The sequence below is a fragment of the Dermacentor silvarum genome, chromosome 2, assembly GCF_013339745.2.
Source record: "Dermacentor silvarum isolate Dsil-2018 chromosome 2, BIME_Dsil_1.4, whole genome shotgun sequence".
Classification (NCBI taxonomy): Eukaryota; Metazoa; Arthropoda; class Arachnida; order Ixodida; family Ixodidae; genus Dermacentor; species Dermacentor silvarum.
In genome coordinates, this window is record NC_051155.1 from 48,100,195 (window position 1) to 48,121,861 (window position 21,667).

At 48.7% G+C, this 21,667-nt stretch overlaps 1 protein-coding gene across 1 annotated transcript in view; it reads left to right on the forward strand.

Moving 5' to 3' along the window:
- Positions 1-21,667, forward strand: part of LOC119441448 (uncharacterized) — a 56,908-nt gene that overhangs the window by 22,352 nt on the left and 12,889 nt on the right. The window contains exons 6-12 of the mRNA XM_037706067.2: positions 116-226; positions 11,945-12,160; positions 15,352-15,435; positions 15,810-15,921; positions 16,244-16,345; positions 18,356-18,493; positions 19,761-19,901. Coding sequence (XP_037561995.1) covers positions 116-226; positions 11,945-12,160; positions 15,352-15,435; positions 15,810-15,921; positions 16,244-16,345; positions 18,356-18,493; positions 19,761-19,901 — 904 coding nt within the window. The remainder of the gene's footprint in view (positions 1-115; positions 227-11,944; positions 12,161-15,351; positions 15,436-15,809; positions 15,922-16,243; positions 16,346-18,355; positions 18,494-19,760; positions 19,902-21,667) is intronic.

Sequence of the window (21,667 nt, forward strand, 5' to 3'; positions counted from 1 at the left end):
TTATACGGCCGCTAAAATTGCTATCCTTACTTCGTATAGCTGTCTACTAATTTGCTATCGCAATCGATGCTTCACCTTTCTGGTGAAACTGTGACTTTCTTTGGTTTATTTACAGATACTGCGTCTCCTCTGCATTATTGATAATGGTACTGCTGGCAAACGCCACAAGCGAGAACGTGGAAGACTTGTACCGTCAGCGTCAGAGCATCAGGCGGTTCATTAGCAGGTAAGTAACACAAGAGTAGCATCTGTGGCCTATTCAGCAGATCCTCACCTTGTATCAATTCTTCTTTATAGGTGCACCCGTGAGGAAAAGTATACGAACCACAGGAGCACATGCTGAACTGCATCGACGCGCCATCTTCTAGCGCAGCGCTTGCTGTAGAGACTAGTGCTTGAGCGACGATGCGCATGCGCCTCCTATCATATTTGAGGGCATGTCATGTCGCCTTTCTTAATGAGATACGCTGCTCGTCGACTAAACGTTGAACGGACGGCCGCCTGTGCCACTTCCTTTGCTCCATCACATCTGCGCCACTGCTTCAATGAGTGACTTCAGCGAAGCTGGCGTAGGCGTCCGTCGCATATCTCATTTCATCAGTTACCGTGTGGCCTACTGCCTACTCTACCGCCCTTTGGTGACTTCAGCTTAATACCTTGCTTCTTACTGCGGCCTTATGTTACCGGAAGTGCTTCCAATATTAGTTGTCGTTTATTCAAGCATGCTTTTCCAATCGGTGTCCTTTGTTGTGCAAAAGGATTGCAACGGTTTATCAACATTTTACAGCGAAGCTGTTGGCCTCTAGTTGGTCGGGATTTTTAGTGTCCGTGTGGGGGCTCTCGCTCACACAAGAAATTGGGCCGATTCCGGAGACAGTGCAAAGCAGTGTGTCGGAACGGAACAGAACGAAAACAAAAACGGAAAACGAAACGAAACAATATTTTTTACTGGAATGAAAATGTAACCGAAACCTTATTTAATATTTTGTTTTGGAGTGAAAACGAAATATTTTTGGTTGGTTCTCAGTTCAAGGGGAAAGTCAGCAATCCGAAACAACTGACGTCAGGCAACGTCAGAATTAGTGCGTAGCTCAGGGGTCCGCATAAGTGCGTATTTCAGGCAGGCATAGTGCGAGCGATAGCCGGTCATGCGCTCCACTAATCTAAGCCTGCCACTCGGTGCACTAGCAGATCGGCATCGTAGCAAAACCCAGGGCTTGCACGCTAAGAGCTTATCTTTTCGTTTTCTACGTACACGTACCCAAATCCAGTGACCTTTCGTCTATGCTACATGGATAAATGTAGGGCGTGCGATGCCAGGGCGACCCTGGGACACATGCTCGAGTTTAAACGACAAAATACACTGAAACCACGAGGAGGCAGTCTCGAACCACAGGGCGCGCTGGGAGGTGGCTCTGCTAAGCTCCGCATTAGAAGATCAACTCTGGGCCGTCCAGCGAGCTGAGGAAGCCGCCCGAGCCCAAGGGCTCACGGCCGAAGCCTAGGCCGGGGCTAAAGCCCGTCCCGAATTAACTTCGCAGGACACTCAATAAAGTTGTTCAGTCAATCAATCTATGCGTACCACGCTTTGTTATCGCACTTATATCCTTCGTTTAAGTTCGTTTTATCGGAACAGCGGTCTCGAGTAGATTCGATGACGTGCTGGCTTCTGAGATCATGCTCGGTGCCTTGACTCAAGGCACTGAGCATGATCTCAGAATTCAGAATTCACTTATTGAGAAAAATTAATAATATAGTTTTCTCCTCACTTTGCTTCGAAAATTTTTGCACGCAAACCAAAACCGTTATGAACTGTTACGGATAATTTTTTTTTTGTTCCGGGGTAAAACCAGAACGAAACTTTTTTCAGTGGAACGACACTAAAACCAGAATGAAAAGCATTTCGTTCCGACACCCTGGTGCAAAGAAGCCGGAAGCGCACAGTGTGCTGTTTCTCCATGAGGCATCACATGACGACATTGGGGGGCATCATCACTTAACGAAAACGTCATCGCGTGACGTCACGTTTAACGTGATGGCCTCATGAGATTACGTCATCAGGCAATATCGTCACGTGACGATGCCTTTGTTCTCGTATATTTGAATTACAGTCCGAAGGTATCATGTCAGCAGCTTGTGTATAAGTCGTACTTTACAAATTTTCTGATGCAATTTACTTCGACAAATTCAGTTAGTTCAATGACGCACACTGGACGTGTGAACACAATGTATCTGTCCTTGGCGCGAGGGCGCTCTGCCAGTTGCATCTGTCGCACAGCATGTGCTGCGACCGTTATCGACATTATGGAAAACACTGTCCAAGAACCGTACCTCCACCTAGCGGCCGCGGCCACTCAGACAGACCTCAAACGGCAGCTGGAAAAGGGATTTGTCTCTCAGTTTCCGCGTAACAGCAATATGTTTTCTCGTATATTCGAATTACAATCCGAAGCTATCATGTCTGCAGCTTGTGTGCAAGTCATGCATTACGAATTTTCTGAAGCAGTTTACTTTGAAAAATTGAATTAGTTCAATAAGGCACTTGCACTTGGTGGATGGCCTAGAGGAACGAGCATCTGTATGCTTCGCTTCCGTACATGTGCGTGTGCGCATGACTTAATTACGTCGCTTGTGGTGATGGTGCTTGTTTAACGTTGGCAACAGCTTCGCTGTACATCCCGTACATCCACTTTCACAGGGTGAAATAGAGGCGGATTTTTATTCTACGAAAGTAGCAGCATCACGTCGGCAACAAGTATTGGAAGTGCTTTCGATAACATAACGTCGCGGTAAGAAGCAAGGCATTCTGGCTGAGGCATCGAAAGGCGCGATATTAAGCAGCAGGCTGCGCAATAACCGAAGTAGTGGCAATGCACAGCGGATGGGCCAGCTAGCTTCGGCGCATCCTCTCGATGAAACAGTGGCGCAGATATGGCGGAGCAATGGAAGCGGCACAAGCCATTGAACGTTTAGTCGGTGAGGAGCGTACGTTATCCAGAGAAGCAGCATGACATGCCGTCAGACATACTGGCAGATATGGTAAGATGCACATGCGCACCGGCGCTTGAGTGCCACTCTCGACAGCAAGTGCCGCGCCGGAAGGTAGCGCATCGATGCCGTTTGGCACGCGCTCCCGCGGGGTTCGTATACTTCTGCTCACGGGTGTACGTGGGTTCCGGAGACAAGGCAAAGGTGAAGCAAATAATTTATTTAGATAACAAGGGCAAATGGCATTAGGAGTCAAACAGTTAATGTAGTTGTGGAAAATACCTCACCACACCGCCATGGCACATACCAATCACCCGCCGAGCATTCCCGCGGCAAACCGCCGCAACTGCTTCCTGTGCACTACCTGCACCTAGTTCGCAGCCACCTGTCTACCCTCTTCGCTCAGTGTTCGCTCCTTTTATAAGCCAAATGAAGCGAGATAATCGAAGCCGCTGAGATTCCGCGTATGGGAAGTATGTGCGCAGGCATGCCATCCGTCTCCCTTATAGTGCAAAAGAAATAGATTTCCTCACGCGCTAATCTGAAATTCTGCATCCTCATTCCTTTTTTGCAATGTCGAATGTTGCAAAACATGAGCATGTGACAAAGCCGGCTTGGTATTGGTGGAGGGCCCTTTTTGTAAAGTTTTTTTTTTTTGCTCTCCCCCTTTGACTATCTTCCTGTATTTATTCCGCTGACAAGGGAATAAATCGATAGTTACAAGTAGCGCTCTGTGGGGCGTTTCTCTTTTGCGTGTCTCGTCAACATGCTGCGAAATCCAACCTTTAGTTTAAAAGTACCTTTTACTTATCCGTTCTGACTGCACTGCAATCTTATCGTTTGCAAGCCTACCGGCTGAAGGCGACTAATGTAGCAGCGTGAGGTTTGTTTTACCCTTTATATTCTGCTTTTTACATCGGTAGATTTGTAAGGATCTTGCGACCGCATGCCTGTTGTCGTCGTTACCTGTTTGTGCAACTTCGTTGGAGACTAGGCGTGCGTACGTGTGCAGAAAATGCCTGTTTGCTATCTGCTCCGACCACAGTGGTTGGTTCCGACTGCGTCTTTCATGTCACCAGCGGTGAAAAGATAACGTAGTGTAAGGAAGAAGAAGTGCGTCGTGTAGAGCTCCGCAGCCGAATCGCCAGCGCTACTGTAGTGGGGCTCGTGCTCGACGCTGTTCCTGGTGCGCCTGGCGAAACCTACGCTGTTGTGTCTTCCTGTCGGCATCCTTCGTGTCGTCCACAGCCGTGCTAGACTTCCTTGTCATAACTGGTGGAGGTTTGCTGGGTCTCCTGTAATCCTGGAATTGCGCAGCCGGATCCTCCCTGCCATCATGACCTCCGCAAGCGCCACGAGCGTACCACCACTTGCTCCCCAGTCCTCCATATGCCCCGGCACACTCCGTCAGCGGGACCCTCCCATCTTTAGCGGTGCTGATGACCACGACGTTGATGACTGGCTATCATCATACGAACGTGTCAGTCTTAACAACAAATGGGATGACACCACGAAATTGACCACCGTCCTTTTTACCTTACCGGAATTGCCCACTTGTGGTTTCGCAACCACGAAAGCGAAGTCCCAAGCTGGACTGTGTTCAAGACAAAGTTCAGCGAGGTCTTCGGCCGCCCTGCTGTTCAAAAGCTTCATGCCGAACAGCGTCTGCAGTCGCGCTCTCAGCAGCCTGGTGAGACCTTTACGAGCTATATCGAAGATGTCATCACTCTCTGCAAACGCGTCGATGCATCCATGACTGAGGGCAATAAAATCAAGCATATCCTGAAGGGCATCGACGAGGATGCGTTTCAGATGCTGATTTCAAAGAGCCCCTCTACTTTTGGCCAAGTTATTGAACTCTGCCAAAGCTATGACGAGCTCCGCCGTCAACGCCTCCTCACCCGCCATCCTGTTCCCCATCAGGAATCGTTGTCCGGCTTGACCTCTCCTCTTCACGATTCCAGCCTCCTCTCGCAGATCAAGGCTTTCGTTCGAGAAGAAGTTGCTCGCCAGCTCTCCCTTATCTCCAACCCGCCGGAGTCCAGTTCGTCCCTTAGTCCGACCCTACGACACGTCATAGAAGAACAAGTGTCCGAGGTCCTTCCTCTGGAGTGGGCGCCTCAACTCACCGCCCCTCTGACTTACACCGACGCCGTCGCACGACCACGCCCACCGACGTTCCGGGCTCCGCCTCCAATGCCTAGCCCTATTTTTACTTCCCCGCCACCACGACCTCCAGTCCATTGAGCAATTAATCCCTGGTGCACAGCAGACAATCGGCCCATCTGCTATTCGTGTGGTATTCCCGGACACGTTGCACACCTGTGCCGCCGCCGTCCACTTCATCCACGTGACGACCCACGCACAGCAGCGTACGACCATCCATTGTCTTACACTCCAGACCGCGATTTACCTCTTCCCCGCCCTAGCCTTCGCCCAGTTTCTGACCGCCGTTCTCCTTCTCCTCGTCATCACTCGCTCTCCCCGATGCGTCGACGTCCCTCTACCGCTGACACGGAAAACTAAGTGGCGCAGTTCCCTAGGCAAGAACTGAGTCATCGTCGCAACGCTCAAGCCCTCTTCTTTCGCCGCCCAACGTTATTGATGTCGCTGTTGAAGGTGTCTCTGTGCTTGCCCTCATTGACACAGGTGCCGCCATATCTGTGATTGCCGAAAAACTATGCCGCTCAATACGAAAAGTTACGACGCCTTTCTTCGGTCCATTACTCCGCACGGCCACAGCACAGCATGTCCAGCCGGTGGCTGCGTGCACCGCCAGATTGAAATTCAAGGAGTGCTCTACATCATCGAGTTCGTCGTTCTTCCCCACTGTTCCCACGATATTATTTTAGGTTGGGATTTTCTCTCTCGTCACCACGCTGTTATTGATTGCTCCCGTGCAGAAGTCGCCTTCTCTTCGTTTGGGAATGCCATATCTGACGACGTTTCGCTTTCCTGCACCAAGTTATCCCTCACTGACTACATCCAGATACCTCCGCATGCATCCGTTCTGGCACCTGTATCCTGTTCCATTGCCTCCGACTCTACCGTACTCTTCACACCTTCCACTGCTTTCGTTCGTCACCACATCTCACCACTCCCAACCGCGCTGCTTGGCCTTCAAGCAGGTGCGACTCACCTTCCTGTCTACAACCACTTCCCATTCCCGATTACGTTGCTTCGCGGTGAATCTCTCGGCACTGTGGAGCCTTACGACAGCATTACCGCCTTGGAACTTCCTAATGGATCGTCCGAGGTCAACACCCTCTCCGGTTGTCCCGTACCTGCCACATCGCCTGAAGACGTTTTCAGTCACGTCATCGACAACGCCTTAAACCCCAAGCAGCGCCATGACCTCCTCCATCTCCTCGACAAATTTCGCGCTGCTTTTGACAGCCATAGCAGTTCTCTGGGTCAAACGACGACTGTATGCCACCGGATTGACACCGGTGCTCACTCACCGCTACGGCAGCGACCATACCGTGTATCTTCAACAGAATGACACGTCATTGATGAGCAAGTAGGTGAAATGCTCAAGTGTGGCGTCATTGAACCATCCGACAGTCCATGGGCATCGCCAGTTGTTTTAGTTAAAAAGAAGGATGGCTCGATCCGCTTTTGCGTGGACTACCGTTGCCTAAACAAAATAACCCGAAAGGATGTTTATCCATTGCCACGGATTGATGACGCCTTAGACTGCTTACGAGGTGCAGAGTTCTTTTCCTCCCTCGATCTACGCTCTGGTTATTGGCAGGTGCCTATGGCTGCAGACGATAAGCCTAAAACAGCTTTCATCACACCAGATGGCTTATACGAATTTCGTGTGATGCCATTCGGCCTTTGCAATGTGCCCGCGACTTTTGAGCGGATGATGGATACTATTCTTCGAGGCCTCAAATGGAACACGTGCTTGTGTTATTTGGACGATGTAGTAGTGTTTGCACCAGATTTTCCTACTCACCTTCATCGCTTGGAGCAGGTTTTACGCTGTCTCAGTGACGCTGGCCTCCAACTCAACCTGAAAAAATGTCACTTTGGGGCACGGAAGCTGACAATTCTCAGACATGTCGTGTTGAAGGACGGCGTTCTCCCCGATGCCGCAAAGCTCCGTGCTGTTAAATAATTCCCAAGGCCAACATCTCTAAAAGACTCGCGTAGTTTCATTGGCCTCTGCTCGTACTTCCGCCGCTTAATTTGAAACTTCGCTTCGATTATGGCACCGCTGACAGAGCTACTTAAGGGAGATACCAATCTTTCCGCATGGTCCCCGGCTTGCGACGAGGCCTTCGCGACGCTACATCGCCTGCTTACAACACCACCGATATTGCGCCATTTTGATCCAACTGCTCCCACGGAAATCCATACGGATGCTAGCGGCATTGGTCTTGGCGCTGTGCTGGCCCAGCGAAAGCCTGGCTACCAAGAATATGTTGTTGCTTACGCGAGCCGCACTCTTACGAAAGCCGAAACAAATTATTCAGTCACGGTGAAAAAATGTCTAGCGATCATCTGGGCCATTACAAAATTTCGTCCATACCTGTACAGCCGGTCCTTCGATGTTGTCACCGATCACCACGCACTTTGCTGGTTGTCGTCCCTCAAGGATCCCTGCGGCCGCCTAGCCCGGTGGGCGCTGAGGCTCCAAGAGTACGACATCCAGGTTGTCTACCGCTCAGGCAAGAAGCACGCCGATGCCGATGCTCTTTCGCGCTCGCCTGTCCACACCGACATTGTCAGTGTCTCCGTCCTAGACGACCCACTTCCCCCATTCGCTTTTGTCGACATGGCTTTGGAGCAGCGCAAGGACTCCTGGATTTCATCTTTGATAGATTACATCTCTGATTCACCTGAACGCCCACCATCCCGAGCATTATGCCGGCAAGCTTCGCACTTCGCCATCTGCGGCGGCATCGTCTATCGCCGTAACTACAGTTCCGACGGCCGCAAATGGCTGCTTGTAATACCCCGGCAGCTCCGCACCGATGTATGCGCCGCTTTCCACGCCGACCCTCAGTGTGCACACGCTGGTCTCTTCAAGACCTACACCAGACTACGTCATAGGTTTTATTGGCGTGGTATGTACACATTTGTACAAAAGTACATTCGCTCTTGCACAGAATGTCAACGCCGCAAGCCTGATCCTTGCCGCTCTTCTGGACCAATGCAACCTTTGCCGTGCCCTTCACGACCCTTTGACCGTGTTGGAATAGACCTATACGGGCCTCTTCCATACACAGCTGCTGGCAATCGCTGGGTCATTGTAGCTATAGACCACCTCACGAGGTATGCCGAAACGGCCGCTCTACCAGCCGCGATGGCTCGTGACATTGCCTCCTTCCTGCTTCAACGCTTCGTTCTACGTCACGGCGCTCCCCGCGAACTACTGAACAACCGCGGCCGTGTCTTTCTCGCCGATGTCCTTCAAGAAATTCTCACTGAGTGCCGCATTATTCATCGCTGTACCACCGCATATCACCCGCAAACAAACGGATTGACAGAACGCTTTAACCGAACTCTTGGCGACATGCTTTGGATGTATGTTGCCTCCAACCAGACCAACTGGGACATCATCCTTCCCTATGTAACGTACACCTACAATACGGCACCCCAGGCAACGACGGGCTTTTCTCCCTTCTTTCTTCTGTATGACCGAAAACCGTCATTTCCCATTGACACTATTCTTCCTTACCGTCCCGACTTATCAGAGGGTACACCGGTTTCGTCATGACGACGGGAGCCCCCACACCCAGTTTTTGCCTGACGCTCTCGTTTGGTTGTGGGTGCCTCCTACTCCGACATCAGGTGTCTCCTCCAAGTTTGTATCCTGATACCATGGACCCTACCGGGTTCAGCAGCAAACTTCTCCGGTGAACTACATCATCGAACCTCTGACGTCCCCTACGGACCTGCATCGCCGAGGCCGCGAAATTGTCCACGTCGATCGGCTCAAGCCGTATCACGAGCCCTTCATCGTCACGACGCCTTAGGCCTCCTGTGCGGCTCCATCTTCAGCGAGGGGGGAAGATGTAAGGAAGAATAAGTGCGTCGTGTAGAGCTCCGCAGCCGAATCGCCAGCGCTACTGTAGTGGGGCTCGCGCTCGACGCTGTTCCTGGTGCGCCTGGCGAAACCTACACTGTTGTGTCTTCCTGTCAGCATCCTTCGTGCCGTCCACAGCCGTGCTAGACTTCCTTGTCATAATAGGAATGGTTTTCTGACTACTTACAGTGCTTCTATTGCAAAAATGTCACAGTTTCGCCCTAAGGGCAAAGCAATGAATGCGATAGCAACACAGCAATGTCATACGATGTAAGGTGAGCGGCTTTGGTAGCAATATAAATTGTAGTAAACATGAGCTGCTTAAGTAAGCAGGTGTGCTGCGGCGTAAGTAGACCGACATGAAGAGAGACTTGATGACCACGAGAAGGCGCGTGTGAAACGGTGGTGTTGATAAGCGCTTCCCGTGGGCAGCGCGTGCGAAGGGACACACCTGTAGCGCTGCACTTACGATCCGGGCAGCATTACATGTGTAGCGTGCGTTGGAAAATGTGGCCCGACTATTACTAACTGAATGAACAAGCATGGTGTGAGCGCGCACAAACATGAATAGATCACACTGAATGACTGCAGACAACGACTGTCAAAACGCTGGCAGCAAGCCCATACGCTGCAGCGGGCGAAGGTACGTGCGGTCTATCGCTTCAACAGAAACTGAGCGGCGAATGCACAGTGCATAAAGGTCAGAGCCGTGTGGAGATAAGAGACGGTGCGGTCGAGCGACGAGCGCGATTGTTGGCAGAGTAGAAGTGCGCCCCCCCCCCCTCGCTCCCTCTGGCGCTGGCTTCCCGCTTCCTTGCTTGCGCGTGGGAGATTGAGTGCGTTCGCTCTCCGTGATAGCGCGCGTCCCCGCACGCTTCCACTCGGGCATACGGCGCACAGCGAAGATTTTATTTATACGGAACCTCACGGCGACGGCGACGACGATGGCGACGCCGATGGCAGAAATCCGGTTGAAGTGTCCATATAATTGCTATCGCAATAATAGCAACTATATGGAAACTCCAGGCACATTTGTGCCATCGGCGTCGCCGTGATATCCATAAAAGCCTAAGTGCGATAACTTTGGGGCTGTCGCCGTATGCTGTGGGTGCGAGTGAAAGCATGTGAAATTGAGCTGAGATGGATGGTGGCTCGATCTCAAGCGCGCAAGTTAGAGGAACGGGGAGGAAGCGCGCTGTCTTCCATCGCGTGCAAGGCCGCAGAGCAGCGTTATACTCCGGCTGCGATTGCGTGTGACACGGTGGAACGCGGCCGCGAGTCTGAAATCTTGAAAGGGATGTGGGGTGGGTACAAAGTCTAGGTGCGCCGAGGTCTGATGGCTTCATGTGCACTGTGTTCTCGCCGCTCAGTTCGCAGTGAAGCGAGAAGAAGCACAAAGGGCTATTGGCTCGCTGCTGCTGCTGCTGACCTTCCTCACGCCAGCGTTCCGGCAGCGAGTGTCCGCGGTGATCGAGTGAGATATGTTCCTGTTTGCCGGTGCGCATGCTACACCATGCTTGTTATTTTAGTTAATAAGCCAATGTTTACACTTTTATATGGCTTAATGATAAAATTAATATCCTTTCTTCGTCATCACGATCATCAGCCTATTTTTATGTCCACTGCAGGACGAAGGCCTCTCTCTACAATCTCCAATTACCCCTGTCTTGGGCTAGCTGATTCTAATTCCCACCTGCAAATTTTCTAACTTCATCACCCCACCTAATTTTCTGCCATCCTTGACTGCGCGTCCCTTCTCTTGGCACCCATTCGGTAACTCTAATGGTCCATCGGTTATCCATCCTACACATTACATGGCCTGCCCAGCTCCATTCCTTTCTCTTAATGTCAACTAAAATATCCGCTAAGGCCGTTTGCTTTTGGATCCAAACCGCTCTCTTCCCGTCTATTAACGTTACGCCTAAACATTTTTTCGTTCCACTGCTCTTTATGCGGTCCTTAACTTGTTCTCAAGCTTCTTTGTTAACCTCCAAGTTTCTGCCTCATATGTTAGCACTGGTAGAATTCAATGATTGTACACTATTATTTTCAACGATAGCGATAAGCTCCCAGTCAGGATTTGGCAATGCCTGCCGTATGCACTCCAATCCAATTTTATTCTTCTGTTAATTTCTTTTTCATGAGTAGGGCCCCCGATCATGATATCTTCCTTATTGGACCCAAAAGGTGAATGGTTTTGTTCAATGTTCCAGAGGTCATACATATGCTTCGAGAGGACCATACTCCAATCTATTGTTAATAGTATACGTAATCAAAGAGGGACTATTGTGACATGCCGAGGTGTCGCGTGAAATATTTGTATCACCCGAAATTCGTATCATCCAAACATACACAATATCAAGAAAAATGACTTTATTTTTACCAGAAAAGATTTCTAATAGTGGAATCCAATTGAAACCTTCCTCGCTGCTGCGTTTTCCCGGCACGCAGAGCGGGATGAACTACATGGAACGCCGAAGTATATTGCGGGAGATTCATTGGGCGGCGTGGTGTCTTGAAATACTTGCTGGGGGTCACTGTGCTCCTACTAAATGGATGCTACTTGAACGTTCACGGGCTCTAATTTCATGATTAGAACATGTGCACTTAAAGGTGCAATAAAAAGGTAATTAGGGAATTTTAGGTAATAAGAGTCCAGTTACTGTGCAGTTTCTGGACCCACTGCCGCGGATAATGTGTGGCGGAAAGATTAATTAATGCCACGCTGCTGTCAATAGTTGCAGGTGGCACTAACGCAAACAGGCCCTGATATTTGTCAACAAAATTCGATGAGCTGTAATTTTCGGCACAAGTGATCTCCTTTTGTTGAATTGAAACTTTATGTTTCTTAAAAGTTCATTATACTTTGGTCAAAATGTCTCAAGATGTTATTACTCGTTTTTCTCAATCTCGCTGCAGCACGAATGGAGTCGATTGCGACCCCCATGGTCGGCCGGAGGGACGGCTCCTCACCACGCTGTGCAATGATGACTCCGACCACCTGCTCCTCGCCACTGGATCAGTGCTTCTGCAGTCTTCTCGCGTGTGCATTCACAAGAAAGACATGAGGTTCACCAGAAACCACTCTTTGTGCCCTCTCCTCACTGGAGAAGCTGGCCCTGCTACATTTGAAAGGTAAGGTGCTGCACGTGGAGATCTGAATTACGTGAGAATTGCTGGAAAGGGCTGTCTCTTTGAGGCAACTCAGTTCTTAAATTAAGCAGTTTCCTTGACCTTGCACTTTACATTGATCATTGGAACTTGCTACACACACTGTACCGTTACAAGACTTCTTCGATGATCGTTTAAGTTTGTGACGTGTTTAAAAACGGTCATAAGTAGCATGAAGATGCGAAAAAGGTCATATTTTTTGTAATCCATGACTGTAGAGATGTTGCAGACTTGTAATTTCTGAGACTGGGGCTGCTCGACTTACCGAAGAAGCTGTCATTTTTGTGCACACATTTGCGGCTTTTTTTTTCTATTGATTTTACTTGCCATCATAAACCAGACACACATATCTAATACGTACTTAATTTATGATGAAGTAAAGCGAGATCGTTTTTTTTTTAGTTTTGTCTGCTTGATATAGCGCTCTCAGTCTTTGGATTGACGCTATAAACTTTAAATTAATTTTAAATCTAAACAATTGCGCTCATCGCCCCTACTTTACCAGTAATGCAAAACCAAAATAATCGTTTTTAGCGGCAAGCACACTTTTTCATAGCATCCAAGCAAGCACACATGGTTCAAAGGAATTAAGGTGAAGGCTTGAAGTGATCAACAGTGTCGGAACCTGGAAAGCCTCAGCCAGGAGCCGCTTTGACAACTACCCGACGAGGACAAGTCATTTTGTCAAAACTCTACTGCTCCAAGTGAGCTCCTTTGTTCAGACATTGTTCGTTTTAACATGAAAGTGTTCTATGCTGACCTAAAGCTTGACAGTGGTGAGCTGGTTCTGTGGCGAGCCCGTGTAGTTGGAACGCGAACTTTGTTAGCGTTTTGAGTGAAATCGAATGATGAAGCATGCTTGTTAAGGATGCTGACCATGGTCAGCCCTGCAGGGCTTGATGCTTCTCTGAAGACAGTAACTTGTTGCTCATTTTTAAAAACGGCAACGAATCTTCAGGGACATCGGGGCCAGTCCCGTGTGCTCGGGCTTCGAGCGAAGGGTCATCAGTTATAGCGTCTATGCTGCGACTGGTACCCGCTTAAAAAGAGGCAAGTCGCAAACCGCTAGGTAGCACAACAGGCTGGAAGGATAAGTTTGACACCTACAGTGTAGTTGCTCCACAGCCCATGAAGAGTACACATCGAGGTACGAGCACACTTTTCTTCATGACGATCGAAGGCACAGGCTCAGCAATACCAAGCACTGCAAATTTGGCTTGACAAACGTGATCCGAGAAATAAACGTTCGCGGTACATACACCAGAAGGTCGGAGCAACTCTCCACTCACAGCATGAAGTGTATTAGCTTTATCCCAGCGAAACATCACTTTATGGCCTAGTCGGGTTCGGAAATCCAGGATGATGACGGGGACATTCGCTCCTGCGTCCACTAAGGCCAACATAGTAACATTGTCCAGTAAAACACGAATCTTGTTATGACACATGGTGACTGGTGAAGGCATAGAGGCGTGTAGCTGAAGATGACTCGCGACCTCACCTCCATTGGTCGCGCCGCCTAGTTTCTCAGTGGCGGTGACATGAGACGTCATCGCGGAAATGGACACCTGCGCTGGCGTGAAGGCAGTGGCGTCAAACTGAACACAGAAGCTGGTGAGTTATTCGCCTGGCGGGTCGCCCTGCTATCGGAGTCATAGGGCCAGCGTGTCAGGATGCGGTGCTGTTTGCTATGCCGATAAATGTATGTGGTCGCTCATAGGACGGTGGTGACATGCGACAGCGATGAGGACAAAACCTGGCAACATGGCCGCGAATTGGAAGCAGACAGTGCGCTCACGGGACGCACTGAAATTGTCAGCAGAAGGATGATGACTTGCACGGCCGTTCCACTCTTGAGAAACTACAGGCGGTCTGCATGAGTAATCGTCGTGGAACTGGTAACTGGAATATGCGTTCATAGTAGGGTTTGTCACTCTCGGACAAGGTGCGAATTTGGTGGCGTCAACGGAGGCGGCGGTGATAGAAGTCTCACCGAAGTCGCAAGAAAATGACCAACTTGGTTCTCTTCTGTCATATGAGGATCCAGGGCCTTGCACAACTTGCGCGCTTCCTAAATGTACGTCGTGCAGTTTTCACCGGAAACTTGAGCTTGCTGCAGTAGCTTTTGCTCTGCACGCTTCTTTTTAGCTGCCGTATCTGCGAACCACTTCTTGATCTCGTCTACGAACTTCTCACACGTCAAGCTTTCTTCGTGGTTTTCAAGCCATGCAGACATGGTTCCCTTGAGGGCGAAGGCAACGTTTTGTTAAGCTGGGCGATGGCATTCTAGCCATTGAGCCGACTTGCCCATTGGTAGTAGCTGAGTCATCCTTCCACGTCTTTCCCGGCTCTTCCGACAAAGGTTCGTGGCTCGATGTAGGGCGGCCATGGGATGCTGGAAGAAGGTGGCTGGTTGTCTCCGTCGGAGGCCATCTCTGGTGGCAAACCGGCAATTCTGCAACTTCGGCGAAGCTCCACGGATTATGTCATTGCGGTCGGTTCGTCGTCGTTCTTCGGGGGCGCCGTTGTTTTACCCCACACATCCACCAGAACTGTTACGATGGGGTCGTTTATTTAAAAATGATGGAGAGGGGAGAAGGGTTGCCGCGCCGACACCGAGGCATTCCAAATGTTATGGTATGGTATGCCTTGTTTGATGGTGCACACCCACTGCGGGGGATTGGCCAAGATTTGGATGGTATTAGGAAACCTTTGTTTATACTAAAATTTGTAAAGTTGTCAGAAGGAAATGAACAAAAATGACAAGTGCACTTAGTCCTCCTCTTCCTCAGTCCTTGCTCTCACTCAAGCGTAACAATGTGCAAGTGCCTTGTAACTGGACAGTACCAAGGTACTGTTGTTTCCTGTCACTTGGAGCAAGTCAGAGCCTCTTTTATAAAAGGGTTCTTGTATTTTGCCCAACTACATAATTAGTTATTATTAAGAGCAAGAGGGTCACTGAGAGAATTGTAGACTATCCCGGAAAACTTTCAATGCAGCTTTCTGTTGTTGAATACGTGCTACATAAAAGTTTTTTCGAAGCCTTGCAGCAAGCCCGCAAGACACGAAAAAAGTGCCGTGTGACTAGTCGCGGGCTTTTGCGGCCTTCTTAACAATTAGCATACCCATTTCAATAGCCCTTGTCTTGCACTTTTCAGGTGTCATGAACACTCAGACGATGCGGCCGTGTGGGACCCTACACTTAGGCTTCAACTCTACAATCATGCTCTGAAAATTCTCAGGTGGGCCTCCGTTTATGCTTTCGAAATTTAGAAGGGTGGCAATTTGGGCTATGGCTGGTATTCCATTATGTAGCGAGTGTGTGTGTAGCGTGAAGTAGTAACAAACAGAAGGAAATCATGCAGGGATGAGCGCTAACGCCCTTGGAGTAGTTGTCCTTGCACGCTTTTGAGATGGTCGTGTGATAAATGGGATGATAGATATCTGTTGGTCTTTTCATTTATCATGTATTGTTTATAGCACAAACACTACCAAAAAAATAGAAGCTTAGCTTTAGTCCCAATATATATGTACGAAACGTATAACAGATACATATGAAAGATCACCGCTAACTATGTGCTCTTCAAGTTTCAAGTTTCTCTTTGTCCTCTTCCAGCTCTTTGGTGGTCGTTCGGACGTGTGCCTTCAATCGGACCAACTTCCACGTCTCCGTTTCTGCACACCTCCTTCCTCACTGGGATGCACAGCTGACGGCGGGGTTCTTAGAGGTGCAGTTCCGACTTGCATATATTTTCTGCATCTTCTGCATGCAGCTTCGAGTTTCTAAATTTACGCGCCCTTGCGCTGCGACAACGTGACACTGACTTAGATGACAATACGAATGAGCGGCCTTTTGAAATATAGCTTTATTCATTAGTTCATTCTTCTTTTGAATATTCCCGTGTTTCACTTTAAACCTATCTGTCGCAAACCCTTATAATTTTTCTGAGTTTATTGCTACATTTTCTGTTAGATGTTTTTATTCATGTGTCTCTCCTTTTCTTTTTTTGAAAGCGAAAATTATGTAATATTCTTTTTGTGTAACTCCAGGTATGCCTCCTTGCAATTCTCTGCTGCAAGTTGAGATCATTATGTTGGAGGGGCCTGAAGCTGAAACGGCGGCTGCTTTTTCAATTCTGGAACATCCACGAGGTGGGTGGGTAGAAGCGAAAAATGGTTCTTCCATTTGGTTTAATTGAGCTGTGCCAGTCCGGCCTAGAGAAAAAAAAGGATTAGGACGAATTTGGTTCAATTCGCCGACTGCTTTTTTGAGGACAGCAGTAGTGAATGACACGTGCACCACCATGCTAGGATAAACTTATTATTTGAGAATTCCTGCCGCATTACATTATGATGTGGATTTAGCGCCACTTGCAGCAAATAACTGGTATGTACATTATTAAATAAAGTGAATTGCTCCGTCGAAATTGCTTCAATGTTTATCACATTCTGCTTTTCTGAACAAATAATAGTGGTTTCGAATTATTGCCGTGGTGGTTGTATTTATGTGCAGGCAGAGCGCGAAAACCTTCGTGCACCGAGGTCACGGAGGAAGATTATTTAATAGGAGTAGAAACTCCCGTCAGTGCGGGCGCTCGCGTGCGACCAGATAATGTCACATTAGTATGCGCCGACGGGGGCGCATGCAGTGGCGGCACCTTGCGGCGCGTCATGCAAGCAGCAGCGAAGAAAAAAAAAAGCAGAAGCCCGGCAGGCTGCTCGGGCTCATTCTCTTCGGCGGCGCCTGTGTCTCCCGCTCAAAGCAGATGCCAAGCAGATGACACGGGCGTTCGGTTCAGCGTGCACGCTGTAACATTGCTTTTTGTGGGCCTTTAAGTCAAACAGCAACTGTTCTTGTCGGTGTCTGTTCAAGGGCCATAATACTAACAGCGCTGATACGTACAGTTCACCCTTGTTCGGAATTTGCTAGCCTAAGATGGGGGGACGCAGGTGGGACGCGTGAGTGCCCTCAGTAGAACTTGCGAGGCGCGCGGCCGAACGGGAGTAACGCACGTGACCGAACGGGAGCAACACACGTGACTGGTTGCCTTGGCAACCAAGACGGCGATAATTTCTTTCTCGGCCGCCAGGTGCCGCCAGCATGATAGTGGCTCTGCGGGCTTGTGATATTTTCTGGTCACCGCAACTGGCGGAGTTTCCACTCCTAAAGGTTTCTTGCTCCGTGACCGAGGTTCATACAGATTAAGTAACCTCAGTTAGTCGAAATTAACCAGAACAGTGCTATACTACGACGTCCTTCATATCCAAAGTGTGGTTTCATAATGTTCGGCCCCATTGTTTACTATTTTACTTTAAAGACGTCGCCCGAAAGGCGAAGCATTGGTAGCGATATAGCAAAGTATTATATACAACTACATGAAGCAGTGTTCGTAGGTTTATCGTCCATATGAATTGCAGTAAGCATTCGCTTACTATATAAACAAATTAAGCGTGTCTGGCGCGCACAGTCAAACATGAACAGGTAACACTCGATTATCGTGAGCACTCGCTGTCACAATGCTGGCGTGATGAAGAGCGCCGGCAGCAGGGAGCGAACGTGTGTCTCCTACTTGAAATAGCGCGACCTGGCAACACTAGGCATGTGGGAAAACAGCTGGCATGAAGTCACCAGCCATCTCAACTAGCCTGTCGTTGCGCCTGCCACAGATTACCTCCAAGATATGGCGGCGCATACGCGCTCAGCCGCACTGACAGCCTGAGCAGCCACGGCTGGGCTAGAAGAAGCGACACGCGCGCTTGATCATGTGACCTCCAAAATTGGGCATGCTGCAGGACGGTGCGCATCATGCCACTGTTATTCCCGGCTCACCCTTGCACGCTTTCGCTCGCACCCACAGCATATAAACGGTGTGCGAGGCTTGGGCATTATACAGAACATCATGGTGATGGCGAAAATTCTGGAGTGTCCATATCATTGCTATTGCAATACAAATTTTTAGCCGGCAAGAGCCCTTTTTGTGCACATTGTATTTTGCACACGGATACTTTGTGCACTGTTGGGAATTTAACCGGTTAAACATCATTCAGAATAAAAATGATTCTTTTAGTTATATTCAGGAAATTGTATTTTCTGGCGAGCTTTCCTTGTTGTCCACTGCACCTAATGTTCCCAGTAAACATTTAGATCGAATTCGCTTTCAGATATCTGTTGTTGTGTGTGGTGTGTGCCACTGCATTTGCTGCTTCATCCGAGCAAGCTATCGATGCTACTTTTCCTCCCACCTGCACGACGAAGAAGACTTGGCTGCGTTGGTGGAAGCACTCTCTGTGACTGACAGCGTGAGTGTTCTGCAATTTGTTTGTAGTCGCAATATTAGCTTTCTTGTTGCCAAGATATACTGGGTGTCCCACATAACTTGAGCCTAACTTTAAAAATATGCAAATGCCACGTAGCTGGACAGAATTGAAGTAATGTTGTTTGCCGTCGCTTGGAGATACTCAGATTATTTTTTGCATTCCGCCTAATTACATGATTAGTCTTAATGAATTATTCAACTTCTCAAATATTATCATTAGATCAAAAGTGACAATGAGAAAATTGTAAAGCTACATGAAGAACTCCCGATACAGCTTTCTGTTGCTCGATACGTGCTACATAAGAGTGTTTTTCCAAGCATGAAAGAAGCCCGCGAATACACACAAAATTGCCACATGACTGGCCGCTCGAGGCACTTTGCGTGTATTCGTGGGCTTCTTTCACGCTCGGAAAGACATTTTGTACATGTCTTTGGAAAAACGCTGTGAACATGTCCGGAATAAAGCAAGCAAGCAAGGCATGGGTCAAATGTTAAAAACGTATGCGTAGCAGCACTACAGTTTATAGCACCATCTAAACGGCCTCTGCTGGTCGCTGGGGCCTGATTCGAGCGCTCCGTGGCCTAAGAACGGCATCCCCGTGTGGGTGCAACATAAAGGCAGGTTGCACTGTTCGTTCGCAGCCTCTTGCGTGCGCTCCACAACTTCCTTGGTATTTAATATTGTTATATCAGACATACCTGTACCCCAAATAGATTTTACTGAGTCAGATTTGGTGTACACATGCTTGGAAATGGTCAGAATATTTTAGAGTAAGCCTGCACTCCTTAATCTTGTAGTTGTTACAATACTTTGTGCTTTGTTGATGCCTGAGCGAGCCAACAGCATGCCTGAAATGCCATAATTCGAGTTCGCGGTCTTCGCTACATCCGGCAGTGTGGCCTTTCTTACGAGCTGCGGGAAATGACAAACTCACGCGAAGTGGACGAGCTGCCTCATAGCTTTCTGAGCATAATATAACATGACAACAAATGTGCCAAGGCCCGGGGGGCTCACATTATTGAGCTTCCTTCGCTACTCGCTTGTCATTATCGTCCAAGGGCTTCATTAGTATTCTAGCATTCTAAATCTAATAGCAACTTGTTTTGGTGCAAGTCCTGCAGAAAATATTTTAGTATTGGCCTGGATAATAAACAGGTGTTCTGTATAGACCCGGAGGACCGTGCCACTTGTTCGACGCTCAAGGAGTGTCTCTTCAGGTGTGGTTTTTGTGGCACGCAACTTTCTCCAGGCTTGCCAAAGTCTACTTGGATGTTTACTGTTCTTGGTGATACTCGGAATCCTTCGAGGGGTCTACGTAAGCAGGCATCCGCACGTGTTTCCCATCCTGCTTCAGCTGAGGACGTGCCGCAAGCAGCTGGTATACCTTGCCGTAAGCACCCTTTCTCACATTGCTTATTCATGCATTTTTATTCTTTTTTTGTCGCTGCATACGCGTCTGTTCGATTCGACCGACGTTTTGTTAACGAGTCGGGGTTCACACTCAACTCGTTCCTAAAGTATTCCCAGCGCAAGAACGAACCTCTTGGTTTGAAATACTGTTGTGTGATGCCACTTGTAGACCATGCCATGCAAAGGTCGTTTTCAATGTGGACGAAAACTTTACGTGGGCAAAACGCAAGAGGCTGGAAAGAAAAGCATTAAGAATCATGTGCCATTCCACTGCTGTGAAGATTGATTACTACCGAAGCAGCTTAGCATACGACATTGAAGTGACAAAGAATTTAGATCAAAAGTATCAGTAAATTTTATTTCTCTTGAACGGTCACAGTGGTCATCCCAAAAAAGGACACACGCACACACAGTTTTATTTTGATCGGCAGCATACATTCGCGTGGAAGGCTACCGCCACCTTGGGGAGCCGGAGGAAACTAGACACCCACGACGGGACCGCCACGCCAGGAGAGTGGAAGGAAACTAGGCATGCAAGCGCTTAGAACGACGACAAAGAGAGGGCGGTGAGAGCGTACACATGGCCGACGTGGTTCGCACGGCGGCAAATCTTTGAGAAACCCTTATTATCTACCTGAGAGCCTACTGATCTTGAAAATGGTGCCTATTGATAACTAATCTACTGAAAATGCATATCCAAGGGATGAGACGTATAAGCTTTTGCATAGAATGAAATGATTTTACATCAAATTCCGGAGCTGAGTCTTTGCACACGCAGATTTGTTGACGGACACGAAAAATCCATGGAACCCTAGTCATAGAGAGCTTCGCTGTAAAAGGCTTTCGATGGAGCCACTAGAAGCTCAGGCAAGTAGAAAGTGTTAAGGAGTCATGACATACTTGTAAAACCGATTTGATGCGTCTGAGAGTTGATGGACGAGCGATGGGAGCATATACGCTGGCGTGTGCTGCCTGAAGCTACACCAATCCAAGGCAATGGCAAGTGTGTGTCGCCTGCACTGCTCAAAAGATGCCCATTTCTTTTAAATGAAACGGTGGCACCTTGTTTTATCGTGCAGCATCGTTGTACAGATGGAGCCACCATTCTGTTACAGTGACATCGCGAGCTACCAGTGTATCCCAATAAGCGAGGCCTTCATTCTCGATATTGATAATTAATATCAAGAAGATCACCGACATAACTCTCGAGCCTTGAAATAAAGCGTGGCCAAAGTCTAAAACACCATTCATTTCCCATGAAGGGGGCGAATGGGTTAGGAAAGGCTACGCGTACGGCCTGAAGGGGGTAGGCCTAGGCAGGCCAGATGCCGCCATGTTAAACGATGACGTAATTGCCGTTGCATCCGTGCAATGGAAGCGTGTGGGAGACATCGACGAGAGGGACCTAGAATGCTGGGGAGTGGCCGAAGCGGCTCGCCAATGCATTTGGGTGAAGCTTTTGTGGGGAGCAGCCGCCGCCAGAGGCGCTGTGGTGTTAAATCTGGGATTAGCAAGAGGCATCTGTAGTATCGGTGGCAAGAAACGCCTCATCAAGAGACGCTCAAGTCGAGACATGAGACAAGGAAGTGACATTTAGAGTATTCATTATAACTATTTTAAGGCGCCAAATAGCACACAGAACTCAAGAGAATATAACGGGACAGAGCGCCTCCTCTTGTGCAGTCTCTTGTGTGCTGTGTGTTATTTGGCGCCTTAAAATAGTTTTAATGAATACATAGCAGCTTG